This window comes from Chaetodon auriga, chromosome 7 (assembly GCF_051107435.1).
Source record: "Chaetodon auriga isolate fChaAug3 chromosome 7, fChaAug3.hap1, whole genome shotgun sequence".
Classification (NCBI taxonomy): domain Eukaryota; kingdom Metazoa; phylum Chordata; class Actinopteri; order Chaetodontiformes; family Chaetodontidae; genus Chaetodon; species Chaetodon auriga.
The window spans coordinates 4,280,231-4,305,610 of NC_135080.1; the positions used below are offsets into that span (position 1 = coordinate 4,280,231).

General features: G+C 40.6%; 1 protein-coding gene across 4 annotated transcripts in view; it reads left to right on the forward strand.

The window, feature by feature from the left end:
- Positions 1-320: 320 nt before the first annotated feature.
- The window catches only part of arhgap42b (Rho GTPase activating protein 42b), a 56,888-nt gene continuing 31,828 nt past the window's right edge, over positions 321-25,380 (forward strand). For all 4 annotated transcript variants that reach the window (XM_076735963.1, XM_076735964.1, XM_076735965.1 and 1 more), the window contains exons 1-3: positions 321-593; positions 16,909-17,004; positions 19,995-20,056. In XM_076735963.1, the coding sequence (XP_076592078.1) occupies positions 440-593; positions 16,909-17,004; positions 19,995-20,056 (312 nt within the window). In that variant the 5' untranslated portion in view covers positions 321-439. The remainder of the gene's footprint in view (positions 594-16,908; positions 17,005-19,994; positions 20,057-25,380) is intronic.

Below are 25,380 nucleotides of genomic sequence, written 5' to 3' on the forward strand. Positions count from 1 at the left end.
GTGCATAACGCTAAGCAGCAGGACGACACATCAGCCCATAATCATGTGCAACTAATGAGAAACGTGTTTTATTTTCTTATTCTGCTTTTATTTATGTGAAAACCACCTTTGACGAAGGCAGGGTCCATCTAGGCCCTGAGTGTTTGAGGAAGAGACGGACTGATTTCTGGTCTGCAGAAACTAAACTCAACTTGTAAACTTTCCAAAACTAACCAGCAGGAGTCACACGACCGCTGTTTTTATGATAGGTAGCAGGAAAAAAAAAAAACGAGGGGGAGAGAAAATCAAAGCGGAAGTGAGAAGTAAGAGCAGCAGGAAAAGTTTTTGGGGGGGGAAACTTGGAGACGGTTGTATCGGCGCTGCGTGATGAAAAGCAAGAAACGTGCATATGCCGAGGTGTGAAGTCTGAAGGCAACTTTGTCGCTGAGGCAGGATCACAATGGGACTCCCCACGCTGGAGTTCAGTGACTCTTTCCTGGACAGTCCGGACTTCAGAGAGCGGATCAAATGCCATGAAATCGAGCTTGAGCGGACAAATAAATTCATCAAAGAGCTCATCAAGGATGGGAACATGCTCATCACTGCTCTCAAGAGTAAGTAGCCCAGCGTGGCCTTCCTCACTCCCAGAAATAAGCGTTCCCCAGTGTAACTACCTGGAATTGTAATGTGAGAGGATGCATTCATTGCAACGTATTTAAGTCTGTGCGCTTGTGTCTGAATGGTCCCTCTTTGAACTCACTCAATAGCTGAATAACCCCACTGCTCTCCCATTTGCAAACATTTTTATTGCTGGTGAAAACCTTTATGTCTTAACAAAAGACACATACTTAATTCATTATTTGGAGGTTTTTTGTTTCTTTGTTGTTTCTAATTCCAGGATATTTGTTGGCCTTTCTGTCTGCCTCCCTGCGTCTGTGCGCAGGCTTGTCTAACAGAGTCCAGAGCAGAGACCAGAATCAGAACTGTCTGCGGTTTGAATGGTTTTTACCCTGTGCTAATACCTCATCATCAGGCCACAGCCAGACATATGCAGATCATTAGTGCATAGTGGAATTTGCTTTAACTCCTTTAAAAAAAAAAAAAAAAAAAAAAAAAAAAAGATGCGCTCACCTCAGGGGCTTTTAAGTCACCTATCAGGGGTGAAAACACAGACTGGTAATGAGTGCATGAAATGTGAGCTGTGTGAGGATGCCTGCACTTTGTCATGGGTCACTGTCCTCTCAAATTCCAAGCTCAAACTCAAATTCCACTGTGCTGATTAAAGTGGACTTCCTGTTCTGCTGTAGCCCTGTAAGGACGGGAGTTTGGTCTGCTAATGTCAGAAGTGTGGCTGTGAAATGGAGAGAGATTAGAAATATGGGCCTAATAAATATGGAAAATAGCTGGCCTGGAATAGGATGGGAAGGCCACAGCCGCGTGTTGTAGCGCGCTCACTAACCCATCACTCAATGCAATAATATATTTTTTTTCACGCTTCAACCTTGCATGGTCCTGTCAGCCTTTACCGTGAGAAAGCATCGTTCTTTTCATGCTTTCACTCTTTTCATCAGCGTTCCTACACAGCACATATACTGTACATGTTTATGTTTATATTTGCTCTTGTGGCCAAGGCAGTCACTGAGCGCTCAAAGCTGAAATACCATCTATAGGAGCAGACATATTGACAGGGTTTAAGTTGCAAAATCAAACTTTTTCACATTAAAGCATCAAATATACATTTTATTTGTTTTGACATGCAGCACATTATTAGTCTGTAGGCGTTTGTGACTATGTCTGCACATCTAAATTGCTTTTGTGCCAGAAATATTCAGGCATGATGGAGTGTATACCATAACATGGGGGGTGTAAGCCAAGATATTTGTATTGTATGGGACTATTGTGCAGTGAGCACTTAGCTGAGTCGTAATAAAGAAAAAGCCACTGTGCAAGCTATAAAAGTTCTAAAAAACAGCAAACACAAATGAGCTTTGTTGCCCTTACAAGTTATACTTCTCAGGATAATTAACTCTCCCGGATGAACCAGACTCACTTTAAAAATGGGACATGATGTGAATAATGAGCCACTATTTTTGTACAAAATCCACTCTGGCATGATGGCAACATGATGGAGAGATGGATGGACACATGAACGCAAAGACAACTATGGAGTAACTTTACTTTGGCCACATCTGTCTACCAAAGCGACGTTCAAGACACAGTAGCTACAGCTCGTTTTAGGGAGATCTTTGATGTCAACTAAAACAGTGAGGAGCATTTAGCATTTGGCTCATCATGCCTTATCACTGTGTTTGAAAGAATCTGCTTTTTGCTGAGGGCAGCTGAAGGCCAAACCAATTTCATACCTTTTGTGCAGGGAAACTGTTCTGTCAGTGGGCAGGGCACCACAGGTGGGCAGCTGAATGATTTATTCATGGCAGTTAGGATACTCAGTGGCAGGATGTCAAAGGTCCCTCTGGTTTAATACCTAATAAGACCTTAACGCTTCAGGTTGTTTAAAGAGTATAAGGCAGTAGCAAGTGAGCTGAGACTGAGATTGATCTGATTTGTTTATGGATGCAGGAAAACTGCGTACTTAAGGGATCCCACCCTTCTAGTCCCAGCTCTCGGGTCTCTGGTCTCTTGAAAAGTTTGAAGTTAAAATAGAGGAGCATAAATCACATGTAATGAAACTCAATGTGTGAACTATTACAGTAAATAGCCCTAAAACTTGGCCGCAGCTCAGCCAGCTATAGGAAGGAATTTGGGGTTGTATTTGTCTTTTCGTTGTAGTAATGAGTGGAACAGTCCTTTGACTGGAAAGCCCAGTTTCAGTCGGGGCGGAGTGAGAGTGCGAGAAGCGAGCAGACGGAAGTAAATTATTGATGGTCTTTAACTTAGGACGGCACAGAGGTTTATGACCCTTTATGACCCACCATCAGTGGTGACATTACTGGAAGACCTTTAATGGAGCCCCTTTTTTTTTAATAGTAATCATCTCATGTTTCAAAATTGAATAGTATACCATAATTCATTGGCCTTCACATGTGCTGTGAATGAGGCCTGTTGAGCCAAGGTGAACTTTCATGTTAAGACATTATCTGTAAAATGATTCTATGCATTAAACTGCATTAAACCGGAACTGCATTGAGAACCTTCTAATACTCATGCTGCTGTGGTACTTTCTGAGTGTGTGGTATACATGTGAATGGGACGTGTGTGAGAAGTCAGTCACTTGTTTAAAGACAATTAGATGTGGGAGAAATTATGCTTTGAAATTCTCCTGTGATTAACTTTTACAAGGTTGACTCTTTGTTGTTGCTGAAATAATGACTTAGTAAAGAAAGCCAGCACCAGATTTGGCCTTGGGGATAAAATAGAAGCTGTGACCTTTTCTTGATCTAAATATGCATAATTCATCAATGTCTATTATAGTTTTGTCTGTTCTATATGAAAACATGGTGATAAAGGAGGAGAAATTGCATTCTGAATCATATCTCATTATAATTTATGTATTAATGCTCGTGATGAGGATTGTGGTCTGAACAATCCCAAATAGTTATTTGTTGGTATGAATAATTTGTTCTGAGTGCAGGTGTCTCTCTGCAGATGTTGTAAATAGCTTTTTCTTACGATCTGTAGCTGGAACTGTTTGTACCTGATGTAAATAACACCTGCTGACTTTTATTAATCCCTCCGCTTCACAGCAGTAGTTAAATACACTAAAAGCACTAATTATCCCTTTGTGAGCAGAAGAAACCACAGATACAAGGCACATAATGATACATTTTAGATGTGGTAGGTAAGTTTGTATACAAAGCACTTAGTAGTGTAGCCAGGTATCACTGGAAGAGTTGGTTACTGTTCACATTTGAACTGATACTGATACTACCTCAAATTTGGTACTGGTACCCAACGGTACCTTTTTTCTGTGGTTTACGCTCTGTGTAACATCAAAAATGTAATTTCAGCAGTGAAAAAATAAGTCCAAACATCTCAGTTTCAGCATTGTTATTGTTTAGAGCATTTAAACACATCCCTCCCTGCTTCCCTCTCCCTCCCAACACCATCCCCACAGCAATTCACATACTGATAGTTACAGATAGTGTTGGCTAACACTATCTGCTATCTAGCAAAAATGCTAAGATAACGTAAACCAAAACAGCCCCCAGTTCTCCAACAGCAAATTATTGACCTAACTAATTAATTATCTGAAGAGGTTGATGAAGTCATCCATTGGCTCACCGAAAGTTTTGTCATCCATTTGTTTAATGTCTTCGGCACTGGCTGCAGGCATGTTAGTTGTGGCATTTGGGACTACTTCCTGTCACTTTAACAAGCTGAAGGGATGACATAATCTCTCTCTCTCCCTCTAGAAGTTACTCCCTCTCCCAGATGTACTCTCAGGCTCAGATTGATACAACCAACCAATCAGTATTAGTAATTTGTCTTTTGTGAACAAGTCTTTTAAGCGAATGATGACCCGTCCTGTTTGGGAGCCAAAAAAGCCAGCTCTTATTGTTGAGGAAATTTTCTGGCTTGCTAAAAAGAGGGATTTTCATGAGTTCAGTACACGACCCAAATCTATCTGGAAACATTAAAATGGTGAGATAATGTGAACAACAATGGATGCAAAGAATGTGAGATAGCACACCTGTGTTTCATCAGCTCAGCTGTGCCAAAACTAACCAGAATGATTTTTTTGTTGAGCCCAAGCAACAGTCACAATGACTAAATGAAGCAAATGTGGAAGTGCTTTAAAAACAAAAAAATGTCAAGTTGTGGTGTAACATGAGTTTATATGCAGGACCGTTTCTTAGTCACGTGGTTAACTTCCTAAAATCTCTGCCTGGCAACCTCACAGTGATGACAAGACTCCAGGAAGTGACTTTGCCTCGACATGAAATAGACCAACACGTAACACCACATAAATCCACAAGTTGTGGTTTTTACACACATATTTTTTTACAGATTAAATAAACAAGAGAAAGCATGTTAATTTTGGAGGTTGCGGTTGGCGGATTTTGTTGCCGTGTATGCTAAGCTAAGATGACAAGCCGCTGGTTTGTGGTTTCATATTTACTGTACAGGCATGAACGTGGTATCTCTTCTCATCTAATTCTACAAGAAAGCAACATGATGACCCGGTGTTTGCCATCGCTATGGAAAGTGCTTCTCTCTGATTGGCTGGCAGGTTAAAATAGTGTAACAGAGTATATATATCTGTTTTGTGTCACCAGTTAACTCCAGGTGGTGAAACAGACATGGATTAAACTGAAGAAGTTAAAAAAATATGTGATAGTTTGAACACACGTGTGTGTGTGTATGTATATATACATACACACACACACACACACACACACACACACACACACACACACAGAAAATAGCAGGCATTCATCCAGTACCTCATCCATTATTTTTCTACATCAGAACACCTCACCGTGTTTTGTGAGAGCGCCATGGGCATCCCACTCCCCGTCCTCTTCCTCACCACCTGTCATGTACTGTAAATCCTTTTAACTGTGGATTGACTGGCTGGCTCCCAAGAATAATACTTGAGACTGTTTTACTTATTAGATGTTTTATATTTTTAAACAACCACTTGTTTACAGGATTTTTCTCACACTGAACTGTGTCGTAAACTCGGCTTATGTATGAGCTTGTGTCCTGAGAGTGGCTTTGATACAGTGTGTCCCTCGCATCAGAGGAGAGGCTTTACACCATCCTTTCAGGAGGCTCCATCCAAATGTGTGTGAAAAACATGGTAAAATACTGTGTACTGAAGGCCTGTAGCTGGTCCCCGTGAAGTGAGGGAATCCTCAGAGACCCGCTCAGACTCGAACAGCCCCGAGGACGACTGCTTGTGTCCTTCAATCATAAATCAATGGACCTGCTGCTTGTTCCTGGTGGTGCACATAGATTAGGAAACTGTGCACCACTGCCTCCAGTTATCTGCTGTTTCGGCCTGGAGCTAACCGTTCTACAAGACTTTAAACTGCCAGTGGACAGGTTTTCTGCTTTAACGCATCATTATGAAGTAAATGCCATGGCAATAGTATCCTATTGCCTATGGCATCATCAGCGTTTAGATTGATTTCCTATAAACTTCGCTTTCAGTATGCAGTTTTGTCTGCCACCAGGTACGATCTCCAGGAAAATGAAGGCTGACTGGTGGTTCACTCATGCCAACCCCGCTGTAGTTGTTTTGCATAAAGCAATGCTGTGTATCCTGTGTTGTTGGTAGTTTTTGGGCTCTGAGGAAAACGGAAAGGGATTCAGTTGTCTTTTACAGCGGCGCCAACGGTAATGCCGCTTGGAAATGCTCGGGTGGGTGGGGGTCGAAAAGTTGTCTGTTTCCACTTGAAGGTGCATTTAAAAGTTATCTGGTCTCGTCACAGTTGTTATTAAAAACTTTCTAAAAGAGTGCTGGTTTTCGCAAAGATTCACAAGTAAGCATTTAATTTTCATAAGCTGTTATAAGTGCAGCCAGATTAGCTCAGTCTAAACAAGAAGACAGCCCATTATTATGTTAGCTGACTGTGTGTCTCTGCCACCACTCCATGCCCACGCCTGTTCACCGGCTACAGACTGATGCTTCCTCCCTGAGATACATGCAGTAATGAATGGCTGACACGCATGGCTGTTGTTATTATAAAAATTACAGTATTTAGCAAGTCTGTAAACAGCATCTTTACGTGTTCCAACTGTGCCTGCATAATTTATGCCAAGTCATATAGCTATAATTAGTGAATGTAACTTTATTAAATGAAGACATGGCATGTAGGCTTTTTTTTTTTTTAAAGTGATGTCACAAAAGCTTTTAGCTTCAGGAACTCTGAGTGTTTGTTTGTCTGAGGACAGATGATGCTCCCAAGGCTCAGCCACAGGAAATGTCCTGTAAACATGCTTGTATAACCATCCCCCATCCTCCCTCAGACAGCATTTGGCTGGACATCATTCTGCTCTGCTGTGTGTGTGTGTGTGTGTGTGTGTGTGTGTGTGTGTGTGTGTGTGTGTGTGTGTGTGTGTGTGTGTGTGTGTGTGTGTGCGCCTGTGTTTTTTCTGTATGTGTCTGTTGGACTGTGACTGTCAAACAAGCCGCGTGTTGCAGGATTATACCTTTTATAATGTATTGCTGCTGCTTTGACTACTTTGATGAATTTGAACTCATGTAATGGAAATGAAATACAAGAGAACATTATGTGACTTGTTTAGCAATAAAGCTGAGCGAAGCTGTAAGCACAGCTCATGCAGCACTGCAAGGGACTCGGGTGTTTTTGTGGACAGATTTTGATAAAAGGATTAGACGTTGTATTCCTAAAAGCTGTTTCCCCTCAGACTGCGCAGGGAAATGTGTTGGGCTCCAGATTGAGGTCTGTTCTGAAGTACTCTGTTGTTACTCTGTCAGTCACAGTGATTGTCACCCCGAGCACACCATTCTCATGCTTACTGTCACCTGGCATTGCACGCCGGTGCTTTTGTTGCATCTTCAGACTGAAAAGGATAAGGTTGTGCTTCTGTTTTTGTCTTCCACGTCATTAATAATTCACCCATTCTCTTCAACTGGACATGTTTATTGTTGCATTATTTACCGTATGTGTGTTTTTGTCTTTTTTTCTCAATGTAGATGAAATACTGTGTTTTCCAGGCAATTGAAAGTCACCAAATGGCTCGATATTATTAAGGGGTGATGAAAGCAAAGACTGTTAAGTGTGTATTCCTTTCACTTGAGTTAAATGCTGTATGCAGTGCTAGTATTAAGATGACAGGACTACCGCAGGACTTCGCTACATTGTCTTGCAGCAGCTTTGCTTGAAACACATCGTGTTGGTTAACTGTTTCAAAGCAACTCATCCATACTTGGCTGGCTAACATCATGAGTGTGTGATTCATTCTTGTGATGAGCCCGATGATGGTGTGGTAAAAGATGGTGGATTTGCATGTTGCTTTAGCCTACGCAGATGCTAAACTCAGACTTTGGATGGCACATTGGAAACTCTCAAGGGTCTAGCGTCATGGGTTGCCAAGTTTTATCAGAACGTGTTGTGTGAACAATGAGGGTTTTAAATTAGTTTTGCACACCTCTTTTGTTAATTGTCTTTCACAAAAGATTGATTTTGAAGCCTGCTCTTACCTAATTGTACTTGCCTTGATAAGCAAAAGAAGGCCTCTCTTTTTTAAAATCTTATTGTGAATGCCAACTGTTACTATAAATGTGAAATTCTGCTTATTTTTTCGGAGTACTTTTTCTTCAGAGAGGAGTCCATCTTTGTCAGAAGTTGTGTCAGATGTATTGTCTGTATGTCTTCTGAAAGAAAATCTCTCAACTCAGTCTAAAGGCTCTAGACTTAGTGATAAATGGTGGAGGCTGGCTGGGCTGGCTTTTTTCATTCCAGCAGAATTGCAGGGCTAATAACTCTGATCTTTTTCTTTAAAGCTTAAGAACAGGCTGTAACCTTGCATCAGCCTCATATCAAAGAACCAGGGTCAGTAACTTTCATCTCCTCTATTGTTTTCAGCAATTTAGATAGATGAAAACAATGCTGGTGTAATTTGAACTGTGTATTCTTCAGGGATAGCTGAATATAAAAGGTGTGTTTCTCCTGTCATGTTCTGATCAGTGACCAGGGCATTGCAACATATTTAGATTAGATGATTTAATTAAGCAGCCAGCACACTTAATGCAGATTGCTGTAAACAAGTCATTATTGATTACCGGGTCTGTCTGGTCCATCAAAATACCAGAGTAACTAATTCTAGTGTCAAACCCTAACCTGTCCTTACGCCACCCCAAATTCCCTCTCTAGCTTTTGGAAAGAGGTGGTGTGAAAACTGCTAATGAGCATCACCGTCATGTATTTTTTTCAGTTGCATACTGTACATGTGCTGCATCGCTGCACCTCCAAGACCGTGTTCTGTAGTCTCTTTTGTTCATGTTTTAGTTAGTTTGCAAGTTGACCAACTGCCACTTAAAGTTACTGCCTGTTTCTACAGCAGCGAGTTTTGTGTTATTAGATAAGGCTTTGTTTCTGGCAACAGTTGGCGGTGGGAAACGTTCGGTATGCTCCAGGAGTGCGAGGGCCCGTCTGGTCGGCTCTCCTCACACAGCAATCCCCCCCCCCCCCGCTGGGCGACTGACAGGCAAACGTAATAGTAAGCGGGTGGAAGAGGCCTTACCTGAAGGGGCACTCCCCTGTTACAATCTCTCCAAATGGAATCAAAGTGGCACAATGCACCCTACTGTTGCATCAAAGAGATCTCCCCATCTCTCGTTAAGCTGGGTGCATAGAAGTGTTCCCCTTTGAAGACCTTCTCATCTGAAATCAGCTGTGTCTCGCTGACAGGATAAATTGCCTGTGGTGTTTCTCACTGCAATGTCGATGTACTGTCTCCACAAAAGAAGGGTATTGTTGCAGTATGTTTTTGTTTTTGTTTGGCTCGATAAAACACAAAGACCTGTGGCAAATATTTAACAGAAGATACCTCGCTCGCATTCAGAGACATTTGAGGGGAAGCGCAAATATGTAGCTATTAAGCAAAAACTGAAGATGGATTCTTTATTGTGCAGATTGTTGAGTTTTAATGGAACACATTCATGCCCATGACTTCAGGTTTTAAAAGATTTCCACTGCTAATTTGTGTGAAGGCACATTAAAAGCCCCAAGTATATTCAGAGGAGGGAAAGCACAACAAGGATGCTGCTTAGTAATTAGTGCTGTGATGAATATGTCAGTCACATAACGCAGAGTGCTGGGAATGCAGTCCACTGATGTTGCCATATTTTCTAAGCTTGCAGCTATAAGTGTGTATCTGTCTGTTGGGGTAGACAAAATAAACTTGGAGGACCTTGGCGTTACTGTAGCTGAATGTGAGCATGTTTGTCACATTGCTATTGGTTTATTTTAAGCTTCAAGCCTGCTCTTTGTTAGTGCAGCTTGTCTCCTCTTTGGTGATGTGATTTTTGAGGCAATTTAAATTATTTATTCAGCAGTTAAACAGATTTTATGGCCAATGCCCTTCTACTAATTTAGTCCAAATGCCTTGGTTTCCTAGGAGGCATTTTCTCACATTGCATTGAAACATGAACCAATTAAAAGCAAACGTTGTCTGTTTGTATTTGGAGTGCATTTCTCAGGTACTGAAGTTCTGTTATTTGAGGTCCTGTCGGGCAAAGATTTGTGTATTTTCTATCTTTTGAAATATTTAATCCTACAAGGTGTTATTATGTAGTTAAGTCAGTTTAAGGGGAGGCAATGTTCTGTGATACCGCATGCTGATATTTTTGCAGTGTCATTTCATTTTTATATAATTTTATAAGTACCAAGTTTGATGATATATAAATATATTATTTTAATTTGTTACATGATTATACATTGAAGGAAGAGTGAATAGCTAAATATCGTTGGGTATCTGTATACATGAAAGAAAAATCTTCATATTTTGCCTTTGACGCAGATTCTTGTGTTACATAAAACCTCAGCACTACAGGTACATGTTTCGTGGAAGTCATTACCCCAAAACTCTGAAAATCTAAATTGCTGTTGCAGAATTAATGCATGTCCATAAATTAGAATTCATGTCTCAATAGCTTCTGAAGCATGCCTGCACTTCAGCTGTTTGTGAGGAAACTGCAGAGTTTCCTGTGCTTTTGTCAGGGGTTGTCAGCAGCTGGAAATCGGTAGTATGTGGTTGCCCTGGAGACGGGATAAAGGGCGTTCCCAGGGGGCTTTGCTGTATGGTGACTGACAGCCATAGTCTTCTCTCACATCTCTCACAATGGCCACTAACTGGGATAGCAGCTCCATCCAGTCATGTCTTGTCGAGTGGTCAGAACTCTACTCTTTGACAGTACGCCATGACCGTTGTTCTGTCGGCCTTTGTGCATGCAGCATCATTAGGTCAAATACAGTGTTAGGAAAATGGCATGTAGGGGAAGGTAAAATGTTTGCTTGGTGTAGTAAAATTAGTAGGCGCTATTTTAAGGTGGTATTAATGAGTCAAAATTTCAAAAATAGGTCATTTTCCTTTTTTTTACCTATGTTTCTTGTGCTGCAATAGTTCCTCCTTTTCTTCTTCCAGTGTTACACTTCATGTGGTAAATAGCATCTTCAGATTCAGACCTCATCAAAGTTACGCTTCTTTCCTTTTATTACTCCCCTGAACAGCGCAGCTCTTTTTCACCACCACCACCACAAAGTGATATAATTCCTGCTTTTGTCAGAGGAGATTCAGAGGAGTAGGGTGAAATATCTGGGAAAGCATGAAGTCTCTACCTCCTTTACACCCAACAAAGGTGCCTTTTTATTTCTGTTTTTTTATTCCTTGTTTCCTCCCGTTCTTCCGGAGTGGGAGCTGATCTTGCTTGCTCTGCTGTGCGTCCCTGTATAGAGCACCATAAACATGAAAACTAGAGCACTTAATGGACTTTTTGTTTGCATTTGCAGACTTGCTCTGTCAGTTATAATTTGATTTGGTTACAGCATTGTTAAGACACAGTGTGTTATTCCCAAAACAACTGGCCTGCCAAAAATCAAATTTAGCCTTGGAAGCTACACAACAACACTTTTGTTCAATTAAAAAGCTGATGAACTAAAACTTAATTCATCAGTTGACATGGATATTTGGACAGAGGATGCCAGCAGTAAGCACCGGCGTTTAAACTAATAAAACACCCTGAAAGCAGAGGGTCTTCGTCTGCATTGTTTCCAGTAAAACTTTAAATGGACAGCCTGGAATGTGTTACACTGATTCTACCTTTACTGCTTGCCTAAGGTTAAAAAATGTATGCTGTTCATTTATCTTCCTTTATACTGATTTGCTTTCCATTTATCTTTGCTGCTCAGTCTTGTTTCTTTAAGTGAGTTTGTTTCTTTGTAAGTGCTTGAGAAATATTTTCTACAGTGGCCACTAATGAGCAGAGGTCCAAAATCATTTGTGGTGATTCCCAAACTTAGTAAATAATGCATATAAGTAGAAAATAAACACAGAATTGTTGTGCCAGGTGTTTCTTGAGCATTGCCCTAATTAAAATATATTAAATATTTATCCATTCGTATGTTCACATTGAGAAGTGGCAGCAACAGGGTGTCTCATCATGTGGGCAACCTATTTCCTTCACCTCTGCTTTAGAGTGAATCAGATGAGAATGGGTGTCATTCACAGTGGGTGTGTCTCCAGCATGTTCCAATCAACCAACAGTTAAACACATCAAAGTTAAAACTCAGTGCTGAAATTCATTACTTTTGTTCATGAAGCCAACTGTCTGAAAAAAGAATCACGGTGACTGTATTAAATGCAGCAGTGTGTAAATCATCTGTTACATATGCAAAATGTTGTTGTTTACATACCCAGACGTGTTATTATTACTGAAGAAAATACAAATAAATGTGTGTTTTGAAAAAAAGAATAATGTACCAGATCAATCATTAATAAAATATATATATATATATATATATATATATATATATATATATATATATATATATATATATATATATATATATAAAAAATCAGCTCTGTAAGTCACCTCACCTGCAAATATGACTGACCATACAAAAAAGTTTTCTTTCTTTCTTACGGTGCAGAATTTAAAGGCAGCAGCAGCAAGCGGCAGGAATGCATATGTGCATATGAGCCCAGGATGCATCTGCACAGAGTGAACTGTGAGCTTGAACACTGTGATAGTGCTGATAATACTTAGTATTTTAGAGGCTGTCCCCTGCGAACTGGAGTGAAGTTAGTAACTACCTAACCCTTGTGGGTAGTGTAGTATTTTGTTACTGAGTCCTGTCCCACTTCTGGGTTAGCGTCTGCTCCAGCAGCTCTCCCATGAGCCCTTCACACAGAAGAGCTGTCAGAGCCTAATGGGAGCTGTGGCTGTGAAATGCTAATGATACATGCTAAAATAATCATTATTTTTCTTTTATTGAAGTGATGAGTCAGTCAGAATTTACCACCAAGCGTTGTGTCAGATACCATTTAAACTCTGATGTTAAATGTTGTTTTAACACAAGCAGCCATAAAAGATCTTTGCCTAAATGACTGTAAACAGTGTAAAATCTGCAAAAAATGTATTTCAATCAGGAACTTTCTGAATACAGAATAAATAAACAAGAGTAATTGAACCACTAAATAGCAGGAAGTTTTGGAAATCAGCAGTTTTAGATACATTTCAGTTGAAGCAGAGATCATGCTGATTTCGCAATAGTTTTTCTTTTATGTGGAACCATTTCCTTTTTGGTGGCTATAAACAAATGTGCACTCAGTTGACAGCAACAGGAGTTTGTTTTTAGAGGTTGGGCCGTGTCTCAATGTCAGAGCTACAAGATGGTCTGTTATTAATGGTCCTGTGAGCTCATACAGACAACTGCAGCTAGGTATCGATCTCAAATCAGCAGCTTTATAGTCAAAGCCGGAATGATAGGACCACATCGCGGGCACAATACATCATGTGGAAAAGTTCCACTCAGTGGCATTCAGGGCAGCCTCGGCAACATTGAGAGGTGGTCAGACATGCCCATTCAAATAGTGTAGATGTCTTTAAGAGCCTTTCAACCTTCGGTCTCATTGAGTAAGTGTTGGTACTCTGTTCTCACTTAGAACTAAAATACATCTAACAACGCTTACTGTTTTGTAAAGAAAACGACACTCAATGACAAAAATCACATGACTCTTTTGTATCAGGCTTTCCAAGCAGTTTGTGTTCCTGTGGAGATGAAAACATTGATTTTCGGGGTTTTTAAGGTCAGTTTGTGTTTTGGGATGCCTGTTAGATGAACTATTGTTGTCACAGTAGGAGCTGTATAGGTTTCAGCAGTGTCCACTGTGAGCTGTCAAACATTACATCAAACAAACAAGTTCTATGAAATGTAAACTCAAACAACTGGAAATGTGAAGGTTAGTCATTTTAGAACTTTCAGTCACTAAGATAGATGATAGAAATAATCAATGAAATATCAGTTAAATCATAGCCAGTTTTTTTATTCATTAAAAAACTTTCGTTGAGTACTATCAATAACTGCACTTTGATAGAAAGCATTCTGCTGTTGCTGTAGTAAATATCGTGATGTCTGGGATCCTTCTTAAAGGCTAAATCATCGGCTCCAGCAGAATATGAATACAGTATAAAAAGCATGTGTTACTGTACATTTCCATACAGTATGTACAAGCTACAAAACAAACCCTGCAAGGGAGCTGCTGCAGTTTTGATTCAGACTTTCAAAGTACAATTTACAAGAAGCTCAACCTCCATTTCTGCTTCTATTGTACGAACACAGCATCTATGTTTGAGTGTCTACAGTATGCTCTATATTAGCGTTTGCATTTTCTTACTTTCCAGGCAAGAATCTGTTAAGTTCACGGTTCTTTGAAGTAAAGACATGAGAGAGACGTGAGAAGGAAGGAGAGAAGCAATTAGTGAGTCACTGTCAACAGTGCATTTGAGAAAAAATGTGTAGTTTCAAACTGTGTGGGCTGACAGCTAAAATGTCAGAGTATCTTAGAATCTCCATCTTGTTTTGCTTGTAATTATAAATTCAGCTGAATTATGAAATGTTAAAAGCCTCCATTACGTGCTAAAGCTTCATCCCACTCTTTAAAGTACTTGTAAACATAGGTTACTTTCACCTCAGCAAGAATATACTCGCAGTGCTAACACAGCAGACCCACACACTAACCTTTATGTAACTGGGGTATGAAACAAATTCAAATGAGTTGCATAATAAAAAATAAAATAAAATTACAAGTGATTCATGCTCTCTGTCAGCCATTCGCAGGTCAGCACTGCAGTTAGCCCCCTGAGTTAAAAAGCAGCTTAATTGCTTTTCCTCCCAACATGTTCACACTTTCTTGTGAATTTGACTGAAATCAGATCCTCTCACCACGTCTGTGCCTGATCTCTAACATGCCCATCACTGGATACGTATGCTGAATCTTTTATGGGGCCACGTTTTCACGCATTTATGAGTCATATTAAAGATACAAACCAGATTTCATTTTACACTCTGAGGGATGTGTATTTTTGACTTTTGTATAGTAGCTGGAGAACATTTCTGCCCATCATGACTCAGAATCCATGCCATTATACAAATGCATTCAGTGATTAGAAAAGAGACCCAGACTCAGAGATTTTATTTTACTTGCTGTTATTTCAGCACAAAAATCAGTTGTTCAGCAGTTATGCCTCGATGTTGCCTAATTGGGGAGTTTAAGCTTTTGACACTCTGCACAGACTCTCCAAAAATGTTCACACTGAGACAATGACCATTGCACCTCAACTATACAAAAAAAATCAATCAAGCACATCAATCAACTAAAACCTGAATACTAACACAACATTAATACGCTTTTATCATGATAACTAAGGTTTTTAAGCTGAGAGAAAAGGCAAAAATTGGTGAGTGCAGGTCATTGTGAGGTACCCGACATTTACGGGGCCATTTTGTTGTTTGTTGTTTTTCTTTAGTCGGTGGATAATAGAGAAGTGGGAGGGTTTGGGTGTTTTGTTTGGCGAGCAGGGTTCAGGAAATGAAAACCTAGGCCTTTTTTTTCCATAGACTTTATCATGTGAGTGGTTGTTAAAGCAACTCTAATTCTTGAATGGACATGTAATATTCTATCTGACTCATCAGTACGAACAGTGAGCAACTGCTCCGCGCTGCCGGTTCTGCCTCATTGCTGGTAAGTCAAAGGTAGAGACCACATACATGGACATGAGAAGTCAGTGATGACTCCCAAGGGTCTGGCAGCAGGGTGAAAGCAGAGGTTAAGCAGAGGTTCAATTGATTCTCTTCCTAATTTTGGATCATATTTGGATCAATTCAGCAGCTTTGGTGCAGTTATTTCTTCCCGATTGTCTCAGTGTAGCTTTGTGAATATGTTTGGACTGATTTTAACCTTGAGCTGGCTTCGTCTCCACAGCAATGACTGCTAAGGCTCATGGGTAAACAATTTCTGCTGAACAAAGATGAAATATATGCACCATATCACTATAACAAAGTCCTGTAGGATTGTTAAAGTATCTAGTGTCATGAAAAGTAAATTGTCAAATGCAAATTCACTATTGGAAAAATACCATTTTTTCCACTGACATCACCAGCGAGTGTTTGACAGGACAGGCAGGACTCATTTTTTCTCAGATGGAAAGGTGGAATGCAAAAAAAACAAAGCCCAATCTCTGGAGGTTGTCTAATGTCACTCTGGAAGAATTAGAACAGCATTTTATCACAACTAAATTCCTGGAATTCAATAAATATCATAAATTCATATCTAGCAGTGTGATAGTATCCAAAGGTGGAATTTTTCTAAGGATTTGCATTTTTGACATAAAGGTTAGGCAGCTTAGCTGGGGTGATTTTGTCTGGACAGATGCTGGTATTATGATCAATGGACAAGTGATGGATTAAATAAAGCAGATATTGGAGTCAGTCATGGAATTGGACAGTCGGCAGATCGTAGACGTGCAGTCTTTTGCTGTTCTGCTCCCAGTTGTCAAGCAAAGGTCTCTGAAAGTCCCAGTACCATATGTATGCTGAAAGTACCACTTGATCCACATAGGGAGAAGTCATCCAAATCTATATGTACACTGGTAAATGTGATAAAGATTGACGTAATATTTGACTTGGATTTTCCGCTTTATCTTTCTTAATACGCTGCTGCCAGCTCGTCAATAATCGAAGGCATGTTTTGTGATTCAAAGGCAAACTCAACATGCTGATGTCTTATATCAGTAACATATCAGTATGACCTCTGAGGCATTAGTGATATTATCAGTCTCCATGTCACTTATAATAATAAGTAGTTCATGGATTGTGATAGCCGACTGTGTGTGCACAGTGCACGGAGGTACCACCAGGTTTCCTGTCTGCTGTACAGACACAGAATTGCATTCATGCGTCTTCAGTGTTTGATTCAGACCCTCTGATTTTGCAGATCTCTCTGCGGCCGTCCAGAAGTTCTCCCAGTCCCTGCAGGAGTTCCAGTTTGAGTGCATAGGTGACGCAGAGACGGATGACGAGGTGAACATTGGTAAGTTCAGTTCGGCCATGCGCGGGAGGGCACATCTCTCTTTTTGCAGTCTTGCATCGTCTTTCCTCTCTGCTCCTCCTAATTAGTCACATTGTCACCTCAATACGAACTTTTTCTGACATTTCCGTAAGGATTCTACTGGGAGACACTCGAACACAGCAGTACTTACTCATATCATAAGAGCTAATGCCCTCTGGCTAAAAGCCAAGTGCTGAAAATATGCTATTATATTTGAGCAATTTTACGTCAGTGAAAGTAGTTTTTAAAAAAGGGTAAGGCTTTATCAGACTCAGTGGGAACTGTTTTCAGACTAAATTAAGCATACTCTGCAAATTCTCGGAATGGGATTTGGCTTTGGGTATAGATCTTAAAGTTGTCTGCAATGCATGTATAATTAATGCCATTGATTTGCTTATGATGCTTCCCCTGTATCTTTTCAAGCCTATAAGAGATCAAAGGGACTAATTGTGATCAGTGTCAGAGATTAATAGAGGTGCGAACCTCCTAGCCTGCAACAGGAATATGAAAGCAGCTGTGCAGTGGGCCTCTCTGGCTCTAATGGGCAGGACTCCCAGTCTGGCCTCTTCTTCCTCTTCTTTTTTTGCACTGCTCATTATCCTCAGCTTGAGTCCTCCGCTCCGTGGAGCTGGACACTGCTGAATTACTGTCCATCTGTGAGGGCTAGACTGGATATCGACCTCCTCTACATGAGGCGGTAATGTTCATCTGAATACGAAATGAATAGTCATTCTTCCCTTTTTTTCTCCCAAAGCTGCAGCATCTATATGATAGGCAGGGGTGCAGGAAACCAATTACGCTTATTGGAAAAATCCACACCCAAATCCAAGCCTCATTAGCATCAAGCACGCCTTAATTTGAGGCAATGCACCGTTACCCTGGCCTTCAATCAAGAGCCGTGTTGATCGCAGATTGAACAATGGATATTTTAGCTGCCCACCTGTTATGTGGCTGGACCTGCTGTGTATGTACAGTGCAAATCACTGTCGCAACAGAAGCCAGTGGTTTGGCCGTCCCCGTGGCGTGAACAACAGAACCACGGGCACCTGTTTGGAAGCACTTTACAGACTCTGTAATACAGACAATGGTAAATTCACTCGGGAGGACTTTCATCAAGACTACTGTGGATGCAACACAAAAAAAATAATGAAATTGTATTTGTAAAATAACTTAACACTGTGTAATACTCTGCGTGATTTTAAATTCTTTGCATCCTCAACACACCATTTCTTGCCCCTTAATTGGACGAAGTGTATTATTTTGCGTGTCAGAAAAGTTCAGATGTTCAATATCTTCTGAAAGAGAAATGATTTCCTGATACTCTGTGTTCACTCACCATCTCGGAGAGAAAAGGCCATGATTATTATTTGAGCAAAAAAAAATGAAACAGCCTGTTGGAATCACTCTAGTCATCAATGAAACTGAGCTTTCTGACTGACATAGCTAGACCCTTGCGTGAATGCCAGCCATGATCTTGATGCAGTATCGGTATAGTTCACTTTGATGCTCCCAACTTCCCCACATAACATCGGGATCCTGTATGTGCCGCCAGACGGGTTCACCTGACCTTTTATTGATTCCACTCGATGACTTCCTGCAGTGACATTCACTTTCCACGCCAGTTATCTAGGAATCAATGGGGCCAAAAGATTGATGTGGCTATAGAAATTTAAATTTTTAGAAAAGTTACGTGCCCTTCTCTCAGAAGGTCAATCCTTTAGTCTCAGGAGCTGTTCAGAGCCTTCTGGGTGGAACAAGTCTGATGAGGTCTAGATCCAGAAAGTTAAACATCAAGCAGAAATGCAACATTTGAACCTTTGAAATTGACCAGAAATCTAAAAATCATCTTATATTATGCAGAAAAAATGCACATGTATGGAAAATTTCTCTCTTTATTTTCGTATTTGCTCATCTTCCTTCTTCCCCTGCTCTTGAGGTAGTAAATTTTATTCCATTCAGTGATTCATTAGGTCTATTGCCTTTCCACCATTTACCAGTGAAAGATATGCAAGCTGTAACCTCGCTTTGACTCCCATTTCCTTTCTTTGGAGTCTAATCTTGTCCCATCAACGACTCCAGCTGTGCCCTTTACCCCCTGAGAGGTTTGTGCTCTTGATAAAGGAGCTAGTGGCATTAATAGGAGGCCAGCCTGCCTGCAGGATCGCTGGCACAAAATCATTGCTCCCTGGTCTTTAAAAGCTTTGGTGTGTAAATGGACCAAAGTGTCTAAGATGATGCATGTGTCCCCATGCCAGGCTGTCGCTGCTGATAATGATGTTACTGTGCTGGCAAGCAGAGCAGCTCGACCGCTGCTAAATGGCTGGACACGGGGTGACACAGGGGCTGACCAATAGAGGCCACACTGTATCTGGCCTTCTATTTAATGAAGCTGTGAAGCTATCAAGACACAATTCTCTGGCAGATAAGATTCGATGTATTGTACTCTGAATTCATCTGGCCCTGCAGAATCTAATATAAGCAGCTGAAGTAAAGCCCAGATGGCATGAACATATCTCTGCCACATCAGTCTCTACGTACGTACGCTGTGACAACATATACTAAAGCCTAGCAGGGAAAGAAAATAAAGGGAAGCAATCAGTGGGTTCCATTCAGCTGAAGTATTGTTTTTTACTGCTAGTCTTGGTTTTAAATTGGACAGCTGCATGATTTTATTAGGTTCTAAAATGTGCTGCACTGAAAGCTCTGAAGCTGCAGTGCAAATAAACATTTTAGCACCATGCTACAGTGCTTGTGGGGTGCCAGGAACATCTGATGTTTAACGACTTAGCCACTATGTTAAAAAATCCCTTTTTATCATCTGAATATAGCCGCACAGTGGATCACTGTGAACTTGCTCAATGGTAAACATATTGTGCATGGTGTGCCATACATGTCGATGCATTTATTTGCCAAATATACAGTAATTCACCTTTAATGTGGCATTCTGGAAATGATCTTTCTGTGTATTTCAGCCCAGTCATTCAAGGAGTTCTCCCAGCTGTTGAACACTGTTGAAGAAGAAAGGAGACGCTTGGTAAGAATTCAATTTTGATATTTAGATTTTCTTTTTATAGATGATTTTGTGTCAATGTTTGAAATGAAGGAAGAAAGAGGAGGAAGAGCACATGCTTGCCTGGCTTTAAAACTCTGTGATGATAACCAGGCGGAGCTGGAAGAGAAAAACAGGATATTCAGGATACACACTACATCAGAACATGGAGGACTTGTGATGTTTATTTTCTTGTTCACTTATTTTAGTTTCAAAGGCTTCAAAAAACACTTCTGCACTTCTTTTTGACATCTTTTGACTTGTTCTCTTACCACCTTCACTGCACAGATTTCTTAGCTTCACCACTGTGTTGCTGTGTGTATGCAGAGTTGACCTGGCTCTGCTTGGGCTGTGGCTAACCAAAGAAAATCCTGGGTGACTGAAATTCTTCCTGCTCTTCAACAAGCAGATTGGTCGATAAAATATTTATGTTGCTATTGTTTGTTTTTATCATTGCCTATAAAATGATTTCATTTATAATGTGCTGCTTTGGCTCTGATGTAGCCATTTCTCTCTTGCCTCGTCCACATGTACACATAGTACATAAAAATTGTTTTTTCCTCCTTCATTCTCCTTCATAGCCACATTGGCCAATCAGAAGCCTGAAAAAAACCTATTATCGGTAGGCTACCTGCAACTAGAGGTCCAATCACATGGCAAGGCGTGACTCACTTCTGTTTTCAGGGACCTAAAACTGCATTTGTGTGTGGACGAAAGGCCAAAATTCATTGAAAAAGCTACGCTTTTAAAACTACCCATGTACGTGTAGACTAGACATCTGTTTACAGTCACTATCACGAGTAATATTGACACTGAAGGCTACTGTGCCACAGACGGGCAAAGGACAACACATTCTGTTTCTTGACTCTGTCTGTTTCCTCCTTGTGAAAGTAACACCAGCCATTATTTGACCAATGAGAGTTTGGTCAGACAAGAACATATCGGCCAACCAATCAGAGGATGTCAGCCCGAGCCTACACTAAGCATTTGTAGACATTTTTAGAGGGTGGTACTGAGAGGCGCCTGAAGGCAGGAATTACTTTAGTCCACATTCTACAGATGTGCATCTGATTTACCAAGTCAGATATGCAAATGAGCTCAGCTGCTGGTTTGCAGTCATAGGTTTTGCTACCTGAGACATTTTCATTGGGACTCTGCTCCCCATGAAAGTTTTTACAGCCACTTTTTTTCAGGGGGTGAGTGTTTGACACCAGCTGGATTTGTTTTGGAGCAACACTGTAAATGGGGAGCACAGATGGGACTTTAAGGTAATTTTAAGGACATTAGAATAATGTGATGAAACTACTGGAGCTCTCACACAGTGCATCATTTCCATATGGATGCACAGATACTGTACCTCTGCTTGACCATGCATTGTATTGACAAGGAATTACAGAAGAAGCTGCTAAAACACACGGTCGCCCTATAGATGCTAGTATAAAGCCTCAAATTTATGTGACTTGAAATGTGAGCATTTCCCTCCTGACATTTTAAATTGAAATTTTATGTTGGGAAGAGCTGCCCTTTGAAGTTGTTGGTCACCTCTGTGCAGGCCATGAAGCTTTGCAGAATATTGTGCCACCTTAATCAATTTGACAAGCATAAAGGCACCATTCATAAATTCATATCGCCCGTAGAGAGGGGTTTTTTTTTTTTTTTCAGAGCTCTGATCCTTGTAAATTATTTAATTGCTGTAGATGATGAATGGCCTGTAACACCCCAGTCTGAACTGATATCTGGCTAATTTAACCTCGATACAGAGCTTGAAAATATTTTATACAGACATTTTCTTTCCATTCAATTAATAATTTTATATAATAGCTTTACCCTGTTTTGTAATCCCTAATAAACACACGTGAAATGAATGCAGTGGAAAATGTGCAGCCATCTCCTTCTGTGTCTGAAGTATTGAAAATGCATATTACCATTAGTCACAATTGCCTGTTTGTGTGTATACAGCTTCATTTGCAGCAAAGTTGAGTCGATCCTGGTGTTTGTGTGCATAATCTGCAGCATGAAATACAGCAAACAGTGTAAGTTACCTACCTTATGGATATGAAACATCAGGATAGAATGAAGGACTCCAGGCCTGTGACAGAGCCAGAGGCGAATGTGAAAGGACATTGTGAAAGTAGTTTTCACTGTTTAAGAATATCATATTAGAGTAAACAAATGTATCTTGGATGCATTGAGTGCAGTAGATAGTAGAGAGTTGTTCTGAATGCGATGCTGTTATTTTGCTGCTCAGCTCAGTCGGTGCACGTTGGTGAGTCCTCCTGAAGAAACAAACAATTTGCGAGCGATTTGTTTGAAGACGTGTTTGTGTGACACATTGTCTTCTTGAATAGTGCTCAAGCTGTTAATGCTTTTCCAAGTTTCAGTTAATTTCAATCACAAGACGGTGCTGTCACTGTTTCTGCTCCAATCAAATCCCGGCCAGAAAAATGTTTTTAATTAGAGAGACACACCTGACAACTTGTGTTTGGATTCACGGGGGTTTTCATTTAGTCACTGCTGTGTCATATAGTAGAAAATAGCAAAGGAAAGGAAACGTTTCTGTTGGAGTGTTGTGGAATACAACACATTCGTCCTGACTGCAAAAACATGATGTGACAGACTCGCCAGTTAACACAGTGTGACACAGGGCTGGTTGGCTCTCGCTGTCCCTGGTGCCTCAAACTAGGCTCTGGCATATGTTTGTGACTATGTCTGTATGGTGTAGTGGTACATTTGATGGTTGTTGGGGATGATCAGGGCAGATTTGGGCACATTGAGCTTTGTATTTGAGTGCATGGCACGAAGGAGATTGCGTGCATGTTTTGGGGTCAGAAATCTGGATGGCACCGTGAGCTGAGAGCGCTTCGCAGCTTGATGTGTTCACAGCATTTGTTTGCTTAAATGATAGAAACAAATCCATATTCACGCAGGTGTTTGTAGGTTGATAAAAAAAAAAAAGAAAAAAGTCTAATTTCAAATGGTGCAAAGAAACAAAAAGGAATCAAGATGACAGCAGACAGGCAGCTGAAGTGGATAACAGAAATGAAATAACACCACAGCTGAGTGGGACGAAACCATAAGACGTCAACAGCATGCACGGTTACGAAGTAATGGAAATAAACGTAATAAATCAAAGCAGCTATGACTAGTCACAGAGGTTAGAGGATGCAGTACTTCATTCAGCTGCAATAGATTTAATAAGTGAAAACCTATTCATGGCACACGCAGTCTGCCTCATATACTGTATCCTTCTCTACTTGCTGGAAAGGTGCCCTTTTTGCATCATCTCTTGTCTCCTCACCTAGCAGTCTTCTGTCTCATCAGATCACAGGAATATTCAAGAAAGGCAGCTCTGATCCCCACACTTTGAGCTGTTGGTTGATTTTAGTGTTGGTGATGCAGGAAGTAAAGCTTATTCTCCACTGTGCACATATTTTAAATCTCTTGGGATGTAAGTGCCAGCAATGTAACCAATGCTGTGTAAATGTAGTATTTTTAAAATCCCCATGATATGAAAACGACTTTTTGATATAGTTCTCCAAGATGATTATACTGAGGTGGTGCTAACTTTGAAGTGAAACTAACCTTCTTTATCTTTGCTGCTCCTGTACGTGAACTGTAAACTGCCAATGACTCACCTCACTTGGGGGTGTAAAAGCACAATTTCCATTTTCAAGCTTGTTTATATAGACAAGCAACGTATACCAACCTCTGATTATTAGGCAGGTTGCCAGGACCTGACGTACACCAAGCATATTTCAGTGTCTCAGAACTGTCTCTCTCACTCACAGTTTTCACAGAAGTGCCACCATGGCATGACTTCATCTCCATCATAAATAATAAAAAATGTTCTTTTATGTAGTCCAGGACAAATAAACATAGACTCAGCAATCAAAACTGCATCAGTTGCCCTTACCTCCTCATAGTAATCTAAACTTCCATCAAACTGTAGATGAGAGACTCTGTCCAGATGTGTAGCCCAGCCCTATTGGAAATTTATTGAACATCAAGCTCTGCAGTAATTTGGATTGAATATAGTAGAACTGCAGGCCTCATATGTCTTCAGATTGAATCCACATGTTGCTAACATTAAAAGGACCCAGAGCTTACTTACTACTTAATTCATATTGATAACATATTAAAAACAGTTTGCATACCCCATAATTTGTGGAAATCTAAGAACTATGATAAGCAGGTGGTAGAATCGTGTTTATCAAGTAAAACCCGGTGGTGGCAGGTGGTATCTTTTTCTCCAACAAAATGATGTAATGAAGCCATCATAAATTCTCCACTTGGTGTGACCAGCAGCAATGTCAGATCCACCTTTTAATCGTGACCTTTGCGTAGAATAAATGCAAAGGGAATAGAGTAGTTCTCATAAAGTAGTCATAAGCCCATTGTGAGCATATTCCTCTCTGTCGTTCAGCTGCCTGTCACTGGCTCAAATATTGTTCAGGTTATGAAAGACGTAGAGCTTATTTGTCAGAGCACTCTGCACAGAGCACCTTTTTATTTTATAATAAACCATCGACGAGCTGTCGCATGAGAGAGCACAGAGGAAATTCCTAAGATGTTTTCCAGATCGGTGCTGTCATAGTGTGTGCATCTGGTTGGGTGAGAAAGCCAGGAAAGCACTGATGACCAGAAGGTTTCATTCTGGTCGTTGTCTAATTTGAAAGCAGTTGGTCTGCAGAACTCAATTAGCGCATCTTAAACCAGCACATGTTCACCACATGTTGGATTTCTTTTCTAACAAGGTAAGTATTCTATCCTCAAAACATGAAATATTGTGCATTATAGAAGTTTAGACTTGACTCTCTACTATACCACAATATCTGCCAGATGGTGTTTCTAATTTCTATTAGGTTTGCTGCTGTTAATAGATTGGAGCAGACAGATGTGGCCGTCATAGCCACGCACTGGTAAAAAGAAACTTGTAACACTCACACTGAGTGGGTGTAAACTTCCAGCAGCAGATCCTGACATAAAACCCAGATCCCCCATCCCCCTTACTCCCATTTCACATCTGGACTGAATCTGTGAGCTAAAAATAGAAGGGCACAGACTGATAAGGGTTCCTGAAACCCAGACATTTCAAAGCAGATGGGGAGGAAACCTGTATGTCTCAAATCAAGCACGCTGTCCTTCGTGGAATGTTAACTAGCATACTGAATATCAAAGGTGCGTCTGCTGCATGGGAGACACTCTTACCAGTAGCCTGGTTTCTGCAGGCCTTGTCAAGCTTGAAGCGTTTTATTGTCTGTTGGCTTGGCGGGTGGCCAGGCCTGAAATCTTTTTACTTGTGCACTTTA